Raw genomic sequence first — 13,647 nt, 5'->3', positions numbered from 1 at the left:
CCGTTGCCAACAAAACGGTATTTTCTTTATTTTTTTGAGTCAGGGTTTCATTCCGTTGCCCAGGTTGGAGTGCAGTGGCACAATCATGGCTCATTGCAGCCTCAATCTCTTGGGCTCTGGCAATCCTTCTGCCTCAGCCTCCTGAGTAGCTGGGACTACACATGTACCCCACTGCACCTGGCTATTTTGAAAAATTTTTTGTAGACATGAGGTCCTGCTATGTTGCCCAGGCTGGTCTCAAACTCCTGGGCTCAAGTGATTCTCCCACCTTAGCCTCCCAAAGTGCTGGAACTCCAAGTAGGCACCACTGCATCTGGCTAATTAAAATTTTTTTTTTTTTTTTGTAGAGATGAGGTCTTGGTATGTTGCCCAGACTGGTCTTGAATTCCTGGACTCAAGTGATCCTCCCACCTTAGCCTCCCAAAGTGCTGGAACTCCAGGCAGGCACCACCACATCTGGCTAACTTTTTTATTTTTTGTCGAGATGAAGTCTCGGTATGTTGCCCAGGCTGGTCTCAAATTCCTAGCCTTATGTAAGTCTCCTGTCTCAGCCTCCCAAAGTGCTGGAATTACAAGCATGAGCTGCCATGCCTAGCCTGTGTTTTCAAAAGCAGGCAGTGTGCTAGGTTTGGTCATGTGCTGTAGTCTGCAGACTCCCTGACACAGAGGATGCACTAGCAGGGTCTACTATAAAATTCAACCTCCATATCAGAAGTCACCTCTAACCTGGCCTTTCTACTTGTCTCTGCCTTCCATCTTCATTTTGGAAAATTCCATTCAGTTCTTTCCTTGACTTGGAGCTTTTATTATAAGGAAGGATCTTCAAGCAGTCATTACTACCAAGTTTATTCTAACATTTTCTTTCTTTCTTTCTTTCTTTCTTTCTTTCTTTCTTTCTTTCTTTCTTTCTTTCTTTCTTTCTTTCTTTCTTTCGTTGGGGTCTCACTCTGTTCTGGAGTGCAGTGGTTCAACCATGGCTCACCTCAGTCTTGCTTTTTTTTGTTTTTGTTTTTCTGAGTTGGAGTCTCACTCTGTTACCCAGGCTGGAGGGCAGTGGCATGCTCCCGGCCACCACAGCCTTGGCTTGCTGGACTTCAGCGATCCTTCCGCCTCAGCCTTTCAAGTAGCCAGAATTACAGGTACGCGCTACCACATCCAGCTAATCACCTCAGTCTTGATCTCTTGGACTCAAGCAATCCTTCTGCCTCAGCCTTCCCAGTAACTGGGACTACAGGTGTGCACCACCACACTTGGCTAATTTAAACAATTTTTTAGAGCCTAGGTTACCCAGGCTTTTCTCATTCTCCTGGACTCAAGCAATCCTGTCACCTCAGTCTCCCAAGTTGATGGGATTACAGGCATGAGCCACTGTGCTCAGCCTATCCTGACATCTTTCTATCACAGGTTTGTGGTTGAGACATTGCTGGTGAATGAAATCACCCCAAAGCTCCCATGGCACTTGGTACATTGATTGTGAAGGGTGTCATTTAGGAACTTTGACTTGTATAGTGCTCAACTCCATTTTCTCAGGCTTAAAAGCAAACAAAGGCCATGAAAAGCCACACTCACTTATGTCGTATTCAAAGAAACAGGGTTTGTGGGTGGAGATTTATTCTCTTAAAAGACACATCCCTGGTCAGTAATTCCACTTCACACCTATCCTCGCCATTCACACCTGCCCTTTCACCTGTGTGGCTTGTGTTCCTGTGACCAGGAGCTTACCTGATGGCTTAAACCTGTCACCCACGGCCAGTCAGTTGTCCCAGGATATGGAGCCGGAAGAGAAGAAGACAAGTTTTAGCCTCTGTCCCCGCTGGAGTAGCCCAAGGGATGTACTCTTAGATTCAGAAGGACATCTCTGAGGGTAGTATATTGAGGTAAGACATCCCATGTTGGGAGGGAGAGAGGGAGGGCTGGCCTGAAACCTTTTTGGTGGAAATTGGTGACAGTTGAAATTTGACCTAAGGAACTGTCAGCCTCATTTGGTGGAAATTCTAAGAGCTGAGATTACTAATCACCTTCCCACCCCACCCATCCTAGCCTTGCAGGTCTGAGCACTAGGAATTTAGAAGCACACCTTCTCCACCTCCTTGGGATGCATGAATGTCTCACCATGAGTTCATTTTATTCCTAACTTCATAGATAGTGACTCTCTTTTAAGTTCTAAGAGAAAAACAAAGCTAGCAGGTTGACTTGGAGAATTTACTCCAGGTCAGTCTTTGATTCCAGATCCCTTATACATCCTGAGCCAAATTCAGCCAGAGTCTTTTTTTTTGGTAACCCAAGGAAAGTGTTCAACTGAATGCACAATAGATGAATGGGAACAACTCCAAGTACTAGTTGATTAGTCATTTGAGAGGCAAAGAGGGGATGTTGCTTTTGGTAGCTCTAAGTGCCTGTGTCCCTTATGCTGGTGCTAATGTTCTTGGGAAGTTGATTAAGGCATCAGGAGACCATGGGTGGGCATGGACCAAGACCATTGGCAGAGGGTGGTGTTTCAATACACTCAGTCAGTGGATGGCTCCCTCAGTGCATGGGCCTGTCTCCCTGATAGATTCAGCTCTTTGGGGACTGGAATTCTCCTTTCTACACCAGTTTTCTATATTTTCCTACCCTGAATGCTGCCAGACATTGTCTTTAACTTCGGTCACCTTGACTCTACATTTTTCTGAGTTTCCATGTGCTAAATGCCCTCCTTCCTACCCCTTCTTTCTGTTGACTCATTCCTTCTCTGGAGACTGAGAACCACCCTGCTAACTACACCCAAATCATCTACATTGGCCCTGGAGACATTCTATGCTGAAATTATTCCGAGCTCCCAGAATGTTAAGGATCCCTTACTCTCTCCCATAACCACTGTCCATAATCTTTGCATTTTGTTTTTTAGAAATTTCTCTCAAATTTTAGTCTTTGCATTTAAAGACCTACTTTGGCTGTGAGCTCATCAATTCCCCTTATTCAGCATTTCTTTATCTCGCAGTGTATTTTATTTTATTTTTTAGAGAGAAGGTCTCTCTATTTTGCCCAGGCTGGTCTCAAACTCCAGGGCTCCAGCCTCCCAAAGTGCTGGGATTACAGGTGTGAGCCACTGCATTCTGTCTCTTAATATAAAATGCTTGGCTATGTGTTCTGAAGGTTTTATACTGTGTGATTTTCATATAATCACTGCAACCAATGAATGCATTGATCACATGAAAACCACTCATTAATTTATAAGCAATATTAACAATGACATAGAGTAGTAACTCATAAGGATTTTATCATTTTTTAAAACTAAATATTTTGGAAATCAATCTTTGAACCTAAGTATTGGAAAGAAGTGTCTCAGTATCACAAGATCAGACTTTGGAACTTACACCCTCCAACACTCTCCATGGTAGAGACTCTAATGCTCACAAAGTATTCCACTGATCACGATCATCCTACATTTCCCAGTTGCTCTGCATTTAGCAAGGTCATTGACCATTAACTGACCAGTGGGTAGCAGTTAAAAGTGGCATGTATATCTCCTTCAGGCTAAACACAGAAGAGTGGAGGAGTTTCATGGGTTCTCTTCTGCACGGTGATTGTAGTAGGGACTATAAACCATAAGACTGAGCTTCCTGGATCCCTGAATCACATTGAAATTTGTGTGGATGATAAAAAATCTTTGTTGTATGAGACCACTGAGATTTTGAGGCTGTTTGTTAGTATAATATAACTTAGTCATTCTAGCTTTACTAATATATTTTAGAATGGTGTTTCTAAAAGACTTTGGCCATGATTCACAATAAAAAAAATGTATTTTACATGGTGAGCTAGAACACTCACCCAGACACACACACACACACACACACACACACACACACACACACACACACACACACACACCAGAAACAAATATTCAGGAAAAAATACTTATCCTTAATATGCATGATCTATTCTATTCTACTGTTCGCTATTCTATTTTATTTTATAAAAAGATGACTTCCTAAATTGATTTTACAAACCACTAATGGAAGTAACTAGAGTTTTAAAAATACAGTGGTAGATTATAAGTTGTGTATGATTTAGTTGCTACTTATAAGTCTTTCATGCTTATTTACTAAACCAGACTTTTTAGATCTCTCTCTGGTAGCTTTTTATTTTCTGTCCTTAGATTGAATGGAAGTATTTTCACATAACATATAGCACATCCCACAAAATTTCTGGAAGTTAATGTTTTATTGTTGAACTTCCTAATTTACAACATGTCTTTTGAAATTTGCTTATAAAATTTTGTCACAGGGAGCAACAATGTTAACCTGATGAATCCTTATTCACTTATTTTCATTTTTTAAAATAAATGACTATAAATAACTTTCTCCTGTGAGGATCAGGAATATCATAAAAACATCACTTGCTAGACATATTATAGTGTTAAGACTGGTGCAAAAAATTAAATAGAGACCAAGTATTTATATATAGCACTATATATATTTTTATATACTGTATACTCATATCAAAACTTGTCATTTCTATGAAGAAGCTGATAAGTTACTTTCTAATTTCATAAATTATACCACAACTGTGAAAATATGGACAACTATTTTGTATTTTTGCTGCTATATAAGACATTTAATGTTTATACAGAAAGCTGCAAAATTACAGAGGTGACAGAATGGGAACTGATGAACATTTTCACCTGAATTTCCACCGGCTTTTTCTTCAGCCAGAATCATCTTGATAATCTCTGAATATTCTTTTAGAGATGAAGATGGTGCATGTTTCTTCAATAAATACACATACACACACTTTAGGTATATGTGTGTATATACATTTATACAAGTGTATATATATACACATATATACACACATGTATATAGTCTACATATGTATATATATTTCTGTGTGCACTTGTACACACATGCACACATAATGTCCTTTGGTTTATTTTCAGACCATTAATGTGAAATGAATTTTCAATGATTCCATTTATTTATTTTTCTTTAAATCTAAACTGGTTTAAAAAGATCCTTGCAACAAGTAATAAATTTCTTTTATAAAATCATATGATTACACTTTAAAGCATGATATACAGAGGGTCACACGGTGTTAGAGAAGACAGAAGTTCATGCCAATATGGGGGAGAAAAGAAAGAAAATGGGGTTTCTGAACTTCTTTCTTAAAGTGGCCACCTGCTGGGTTTATATAAAGGAGCCCAGGCTGAGTGACATGCTCCCACAGGAAGGGAGGGACGGGAAGGGAGGGACAGACCCAAGAGTGGTTGAAGAACAATTATTTCTTGGGAATGAGTGTGCTTTGGGATTGGGGAAGAGATGCCAATCCTTGGGTGGGTGACCAAGTGACAAAGGGTAACTTTGGAAATGAAGTGGTGTCTTTTGGGATGGACGACTATAACATTTTGGGTTGTGTGTCAAATGTTCTCACGGATTTCGTGCCAAGATGGTCATGATGTGCCTTCCTAACTGAGGCTCCTCTGGGATGACAGGCATGGCCCTGTGCTGGTGGAAGGGCTCCTCATCTCACAAGTGGACAGCCATGCCAAGATGGCGCTCCTACCTCCAAATATGCCCCTTCCTCTGTCACATGCTCTTCCCAATTGGAGGCCTTTTCCCACCACACAAGTGACATCACCACATGAGGGAGTATGGTATTTCTCTCCAATTACATGTTTTGGAAATCAAAGTCCACGTGTGTGTGTAAAGCTGTCAAAAAAAATACTCCCCTCGTCTCTCATTCACATCAGATAAAGAGGCCTCAACGTGGCTTAGAAAAACCAGAGAGATACTCTCACCAGATGTATTTCCAGACTTGTGGTCATTTTGTTTCTCTGTTGGATAGCTAGGTGGGAAGTCCCAGAAAATTGGGGCTGGGATGAACTCTATACAAACTGAGAGGCATCTGGGCTGCACTAGCAGAATTGAACTTGACTTAGAGCAGCAGCTGGTGAGAGCAGGGCCATTGCTCTGTAGGTTTCGTATTCACCACGCTGGCTGAGGAGAGGGGCTCTTGATCTTGGTGTTGGTGGTAAAACATTCAAGACTTTCTTTTTTCCACCAGTAACTAGGGTTCCCTACGGACGGCATCTTTCTTTGTGGTGTTTTTGTTTGTGTTTTAGAGATGAGGTCTTGTTATATTATCCAGGTTGGTCTCGAAATCCTGGGTTTAAGCAATCCTCCCCCCTTGGCCTCCCAAAGTGTTGGGATTACAGGCGTGAGCCACTGCACTTAGCCAGGATGGCATCTTCCAAATCATGCCACCTTAACCTATGTCCTTAGAAAACCTTGCTGAATTTGAAACACCGTTCCCCAAAGAATTTCCAGCATCTCCTGTGCTTTCAGAGATGGAAAGCTCCCCCTAAGTCTTCGGCTTTGATTTTCTTGTTACGCGACCACTCCTGAGTTGAGGTCATGGATCAACGTTCTTGGAGTCACCATGTGTGACTTTTCAAATGCATTCTCTTCTTTCCTCAGAAATGAAAAAGAAAATTGAGGGGGAAAGATGTCCCAGTTTTGTTTGCAGGATATCACCCCTTGGAAGGACAGAAATAAGGAATGTAGAGTCACACACAGGACACAGATGTTGGTGGGAACACTATATTTGGGGCACAGAGTAAAAAAGATGGTTTCCATGGTAATGAAAATAATCATTGATGGTGAGCAAAGCTTCAGATGGAGAAGACAGAACTGCTTGGATAGGTGATAGTAATTGCTGGGTGGCTGCCAGAACTGAGGGGCGAGGACAGAGACTGAGCCAGGGCAGGAGGGCACAGGGGGCGACTGTGGGCATTAGTTCTTGCTGAGGATGCTCTTGAGACTTCTCTCCACGGCTTCATCCAGCTCCTCCTCCAGCTCCTCCTTCTTGGACATGGCCAGCTTGGACTGGTAATCCCTCACCACCTGGTCGATGTAGGGGGCACTCTGTGTGCCATGCAGCATCAGGGTCCACTCCTTCAGCACCCCCTTCTGGGGGGCGCTGCCCACAAACCCCAGCTCCAGGGTCCAGGTTCCTCGGGCATCTTCCCCCCACGTGTGAGTGGTCATGAAAGGCCACTTGTCGAAGCCCACCTTAGAGTCGTCATCCCTGGGACGCCGGCTCAGCAGAATGGACTTGGTGCCCATAGGGGACGTCATGTTGATGTTTAGATCTCCTCTCCTGGTTGCATTGACTGTGATGACAGCCTGGACGTGCTCGAGGTAGCGGACGAAGTTTTCCTTCCCCTCACAGGCGTCGGTTGTGAGTGTCAGCACCAACTTGCCAGTGGATGGTATTTTCCTGAGGGCAAAGTGAGGGGGAGACAGGGTGAGGGATGGTGGACACATCCTATGAGGGGTTGTAAAGGCAGTTTCAGGAAACAGAAGGAGCAGGACCTTGGGGTCAGTCAATTAGACAGACCTGGGTTTAATGCCCACACTGGCTGTTTCCCACAGCCTGAGCAAGTTCCTTATGCTTGATACCTCCCGTGTAGATGGGGAATTAGCAAACGTTGTTAATGCCCCTCCCACGTCTCCTAAATTGCCTCTGCATTCGCTTGCAGCTACAGCTTACCTGCACAGCTTACCTCCCCGCTCAGGCACAGGCATCTCCCAGCTTTTTCCCTGGGGGCTCAGCCTATGTGCAGGGCTGTACCTCGGTTTCCCTGTTCCTCAGCGGGACAACCCAGCGTCCCCGGTGGAACTGAGCCTAGCTGTCCCGGTGGCAACCTGCTCATGAAGGCACTCTTTATTGGTTTTTTCTCCTTCTCTGTCTCACATCTCCACGTCCTCACTTGTGTTGCCTGGGATCGTCTCTTGAAACACTATTGGGACCCAAGCCCTGTCTCAGGGTCGACTTTTGGGGCAACCTCATATGGAGATAAGAGCTCATCATGCTTTTCTTTTAAAGCCCTAAGTACCTTGATCAATAGAAGCTACTGCTAATATGACTCATTGTGACCATTAAAAAAAGGTGAACTTGAGTTCATTAATTCCAGTGAAAGACAGTCCTAGGAAAGATTAGGAGACTTTGGGGGTCTCTTTGGCCACAGAGTTGGAACCCCTTGGGGCTCAGCCTAAGCATTCCCTAAGCTGTTCTTACAGTCAATCTCCTTTCTAGAGATGGTCTCCTTTGAATGTGAGAAGCTCAAAGGTTCTTGCACTGGAAACCTAATGTGGGGAAACTACATTTGAAGATTGCATGGCATCACTGAAACACTCCAAACTTTGGGAATAAGCCTATTTGGATTAGAATTCTGCTTCTGTGCTTACTGCTCATGAGAGCTTGGGCAAATTATTTCAGTCCTTGATGTCTCACTGTCACTGTACGTTAAACAAGACCATGTATAAAAAACACCAAGCACAATGCCTGGCATGTGGTATGAGGTTCCTTTCCCTGGTTCCTTTCCTATGCTAATATCCTTCTCCAACATGGCTTTTGTTTTGGAGCATAAAGTCGTGGATATTTTAGAGCACACATCTTAAAAAGTACATCTACAAAAAGACATCCATTGTACACCCAGCTCGGGGCCAAGCCTTGGTTCTGTGTTGCCCTTGGAACCAGGGCCATGAAGGAGGGCTTGCTGAAGCTTACATTGCTGCTTGTTAATAAAGGCAGTCTTCTCCAGTGGAATTTTATGAATATGTACTTAAGTGGTTTCATGGAGTGCTGCTGTGTCCCCTCATGCCCAGATGCTGATGTTGAATGATGTTGGTGGTGGTGTCCTTCTGTTTCTAGACTCTGAGGAAACCGTGCAATTTGGTGGAGAGCAGGCTGACTTTGGAGGTTGAGTATAGAGGGTCATGACTTGGATCTCTCAGAGAAGATGCTATTGATTCCAGACAGGATCAAAAACAGAACAGCTGAGGTGATACATGACTAAAGATAGTTTGGGCTCTCACCTACAGATAGACAGCTGTGTGGGGTAGCATAAAGAGTTTCAGACTAAAGGTTTAGTTGTGAACAAGTATTTGAATGGTTCAAGCCTCATTTTCCTTACCTGTACAATGGGGATGTTAATTCCTACCTTGAAGAGTTGTTGTGAAGATAATATATATAATCTTTATATATTATATAAATATATATACTATATAAAAATATATATATTATAAATAGATATGAGGTAACAAAAATGTATACACATTTTAAGAGATGTTATCTATGTATGACTTTTCAAAGTTGAATTAAATTATGATAGCAATGTGTAGTATGATGTTTGCTCAACTGTACTTCCACCATTTTCTTTGACTGTCCTGCCTGTCACATGGTGACACTAACATTCATTTGATTAAAGCCATCTTTTGCCGGGCTCTGTGGCTCAGCCTGTAATCCTGCGCCTTGGGAGGTTGAGGTGAACAGATTGCCTGAACCCGTGGGTTTGAGACCCGCCTGGGCAACTTGGCAAGACCTCATCTCTACAATAAATCAAAAATCAGATGGGCGTGGTAGCGTGCGCCTATAATTCTGGCTACTCGGAAGGCTGAGGCGGAAGGATCGCTGGAGCCCAGTAGTCGAGGCTGCGGTGGGCAGGAGCGGCCACTGCACTCCAGTCTGGGTGACAGAGTGAGACTCCAACTCAAAAAAAAAACCAAACCATCTTTTGAGTGAATGTCACACTTAAAATGTGTATACATTATTTTGGGATGCCCTGTATATAGTTATATCCATTCTCAGACTTGCTTCTAGGCAATCCAACCTAAAACACATGATATATATCTCTAGAGAAGAGCACCTGGAAATTAGTAACCAAACCCAGTGTGCAGTGTCTGAGGCCTGTTGACTATATTCATGTCATTGTTGGCATTACGGAATAAGAGTCTCCTTCCATCTTGTGGACTCAATCACTCTCACTTCTGCTTTCTTTAAAAAGTCCTGGAGAAGTTGTAGTGATAGACCTAGGCTGGGGACTCCTTCTACATTCAGGGCATGACAGAGGAGCCTGGGATTCCAGTCCCAGGAAGTAGCCTTGCTGGTAGACCCATGAGGGCAGGTGCATCCTTTTCTGGCTGTGCTGCATGTTAGTCTTCCATGGCAGTTGTCTTTCCTGTTTTCCCAGGTCACAGGGAAGGAATGAGAGACAAAGACAAACAGAGAGGAAATGATGGCAAGGTTGACAAGGGGACGCCAGGACAGGTCACCTACTGCCCAGTCTAAGGGTTTTACTTGGGAATGAAGCCGTGCATTTGTGACAGAGGGAGGGATAAATGGAGAGATGTGAAAAGAAATATTGGAATTTGACAATTCACCGTGCAAAGCTGAAAGACAGCTTGGAGTGGGCACAAACACACAAACCCGTGTTAAGAATCACACATTTTCCTAGAAGACTTGGATGCTGGGCTGGGTGAGTTGTCTCATGCCTGTAACCCCAGCACTTTGGGAGGCCTAGGTGGGGGGACTGCTTGAGGCCAGGAGTTTGAGACCAGCTTGGACAACATAGCAAATCTTTGTCTCTACAAATTAAAAAAAAATTTACTGGGTGTAATGGCATGTGTTTTGTGTCCTAGCTACTTGGGAGGCTGAGGCAGAAGGATTGCCTGAGCCCAGGAGGTCAAGTCTTCTGTAAACTGTGATTGTGCCACTGCACTCCAGCCTGGACAACAGAGTGAGACTCTGACAAAAAAAAACCTCTTGGATGTAGTGCTGAGTGCAGGGGTCAGAGGCCACGTCAGGCATCCCTAGGAAACCTGACTTGTTTAGTACCATAAAGGAACTGCCTACTAGAAAATCTCCCTGACCCCCTGCCTTGCTATGTGAACTCCTTACTGCACAGGAGCTGGTTCCCTGAGAGTGGAATATGTTCCCATGAAATTAAATTAAAAGCCTGTAATGTATTCCAGAGGTCACAAGCTTGAAAGAGAAAGGAGAACAATGTCCCCTCCTCTCACAGGTAGGGTTTTCAGCCGGCATCATGGCACCGAAAAGCCTAGAAACAGTATCTGCCAGGTGTTTCTAATTTCTCATTTCTTTTTGCTCATTTATATTTTCTCACTTTCTTGCAATGACCATATATTACTTTTATAAGAAGAAAATGAATGACACATCTTATTCTTTTAAAAGAAAAAGAAGATGTATGAACAGCCAATTTATATGAAGATTAAATAGGAGATGGCTGTTTGTGGAACAAGAGGAGGCTCTGCTGAGAAACTTAAAACAGACACAGGGTGTTCGTTGGCTCCCAGGACACGTTCTGGAACTCTCTGACCACAGGAAAATGAGGTGTGCATGGAGAGGCTTAAGAGTTCCTCTCTGACCTTTAAGAGATGATGTGTGCAAGCCTGGTGTTCAAGTTCTAAGGAAAGATGAACTTGGGCACCTGGGAGTGGCTCATATCTTCTATGCTAATACTATACAAATACTGTTCGTGTTATGAATCCTCCACTGTATGAGAAAGTTATGAAGCTGTGCTCATGTTGTTAAAATTGTCGCAATAGTAAGAATAACAGCCATTCATTTGCAAGCGCCCAGAATGCTTGCTTGTGTGGTGGTCTGAAGGCACATTTAGCAGGTGGCTGAAGTTTTTCTCTTGCCTGTGTCAGAGTTACGCAGGAAGAGGAGCTGGCACAGAGCCGAGCACACACTCTCTTCTTGCTCCCATGCTGCTTCTGGCAATTGTATCAGGGTTTTTGTTTTTTGTTTTCAGCAGGGTCTCATTCTGTGGCCCAGGCTGGAGTGACTGGCAAGATCACAGATCACCGTAGTCTTGACCTCCCGGGCTCAAGCCATCCTTCCACCTCAGCCTCCTCATTAGTTGGAACTACAAGCGTGTGCCACCATGCCCAGCTAATTTTCTGAATTATTTTGTGGAGTAAGGTCTCACTATGTTGCCCAGGCTGTTCTCAAACTCCTGGGCTCGAGCGATCCCTTCTGGGCTCAAGTGATCCTCCTACCTCAGCCTTTCAAAGTGCTGGGATCACAGGTATGAGCCATGGCACCTGGCCAGTTTTAAAGTTGATTTCCAATTCATGGAAAGTCGGAGCTGGATCACACCTTGTGCTATAGCCATTTTGTAGCCAAGTGAGCAGTCCCCATAGGGCGCACGGAAAAGCTGGGGGGCGGCTGTGCCGAGCAGGTCCCTCTGTGCTGGCCGAGGGACAGGCCTATGCTGCTCTGCTCATTCCACACAGCAGGTGGAGCTGGACACAGCCAGGTGTGGTTTTCCCTTTGATTTTAGTCCAGCACCGTTCACTGACCCTCCTGATAAAGTCTTTTTGGAAAATTGCTTTTCAAATTGACTTCTTCTCTAGGAAGATTAATGCTTGAGGAAACCCACAAAGCTGACAACTGTCACTCACTGCACCTTGGAGGCTGTTTCCACATCACGGAGAGTGGCGGTCACCAAGCCTGTGGACTCCTCTATCCCAGCCTCTCAAGAAGGAGCACATGGGATTGGGCACAGTGGTTCACGTCTGTCATCCCAGCACTTTAGGAGGCTGAGGCGGGAGTATAGCTTGAGCCCAGGAGTTCGAGACCAGCAACATACAAGACCTCATGTCTCCAAAAAATTAAAAAAATCAGCCAGCCATGGTGGTGCACACATGTAGTTTCAGTTATTTGGGAGACTGAGGCAGGAGGATCTTCTGAGGCCAGGAGGTCAAGGCTGTGGTGAGCTGTGATTATGCCACTGCACTCTAGCCCGGGCAACAGAGTGGCTCAAAACAACAAAACAACAAAAAAAGAAAGACATAGTACGTGGTAATAAGGACCTCCTCTGCCAAGTGGCATAGCCAGCCCTGGGGCCACCCTCCAAACCCCCATGTCAGTCTCTGAATTCTCCAACAAGTCTATCTGCCCTAGATCTAACTTGCCTGCATCTGAGAACAAGTTCCGGTATGGGGATGGATGGGGGAGCAGAGGGCACTGAGCAGACACCGAGCCCTTCCAACCAGGGACTCCTTCCTAAGTTTGCCTGCCTGGCCTGCTGGTCCTAATTACAATTAGACACTGTCCTTATGCCCTGCTGATGCTTGCTGAATATTTTCATTCTTTCATTCATGTAAAAAATATTTATCACGTGTCTGCCAAGTACCCGGCACTATTCTATGCACTGGCAGTACACTCGTGAACAAGACAGACAAAGGTCCTGTCCTTGGGGAGCGCCCAGCTGAGTTATAGCTGCAACAACTCTCTTTTTTTTTTTTTATGGAAGACATTGCTCTGATCTTGGGTAAAGCTCCTGGCTCCTTATGAGACAGTGAAAGGATCACGCCTCTCACCTAAGAGTCCTTGCAAGAGAAACTCAGACAACATAATCTCCAGGGCTCCTTCTGGCTCCAAGTTCCACATGTATGTAGATTATGTTGTATTGTGAAGCCTGTTCAGAAGCTGGGTGGTCATCATTCACTGCAGTGTGTGTCCTGTTCTCTTTTCTCTTTCCTTCCCTTGGCACTGCCCTCTGGTCCTCTCTCACAGTCACACAGTACTGGAGGGTCATGAGAGGTGCCGCCTGCTACTTCAGGGCAACCTCAGAAAATACTGTCTGATATCAGCATGTACCTTGACAAAGAGAGCCTCAATATATGAGGGGGACCCCCCAAACCCATAATTTATTTATAAACAATTGTGTATTTATTCTTATATGATTAAGCCTCAGTCACCTTCAAAGTACTCTCCATTTGATGCAATGCATCTTATTGAGACACTTTTTCCACAGTTCAAAACATTTTTGAGCTTGTCAATTTTGATGCCTTTTAG

At 44.3% G+C, this 13,647-nt stretch overlaps 1 protein-coding gene across 1 annotated transcript in view; it reads right to left on the bottom strand.

The window, feature by feature from the left end:
• Positions 1–4,184: 4,184 nt before the first annotated feature.
• Positions 4,185–13,647, bottom strand: part of PCSK2 (proprotein convertase subtilisin/kexin type 2) — a gene marked incomplete at its 5' end in the record, with an annotated part of 52,670 nt that continues 43,207 nt past the window's right edge. The window contains one exon of the mRNA XM_008054074.1: positions 4,185–7,257. Within this exon, the coding sequence (XP_008052265.1) occupies positions 6,771–7,257 (487 nt within the window). The remainder of the gene's footprint in view (positions 7,258–13,647) is intronic.

This window comes from Carlito syrichta, unplaced genomic scaffold (genome assembly GCF_000164805.1).
Source record: "Carlito syrichta isolate Samal-C Ts95f unplaced genomic scaffold, Tarsius_syrichta-2.0.1 Scaffold289006, whole genome shotgun sequence".
Classification (NCBI taxonomy): Eukaryota; Metazoa; Chordata; class Mammalia; order Primates; family Tarsiidae; genus Carlito; species Carlito syrichta.
This window is presented reverse-complemented; position numbering and strand designations above follow the sequence as displayed.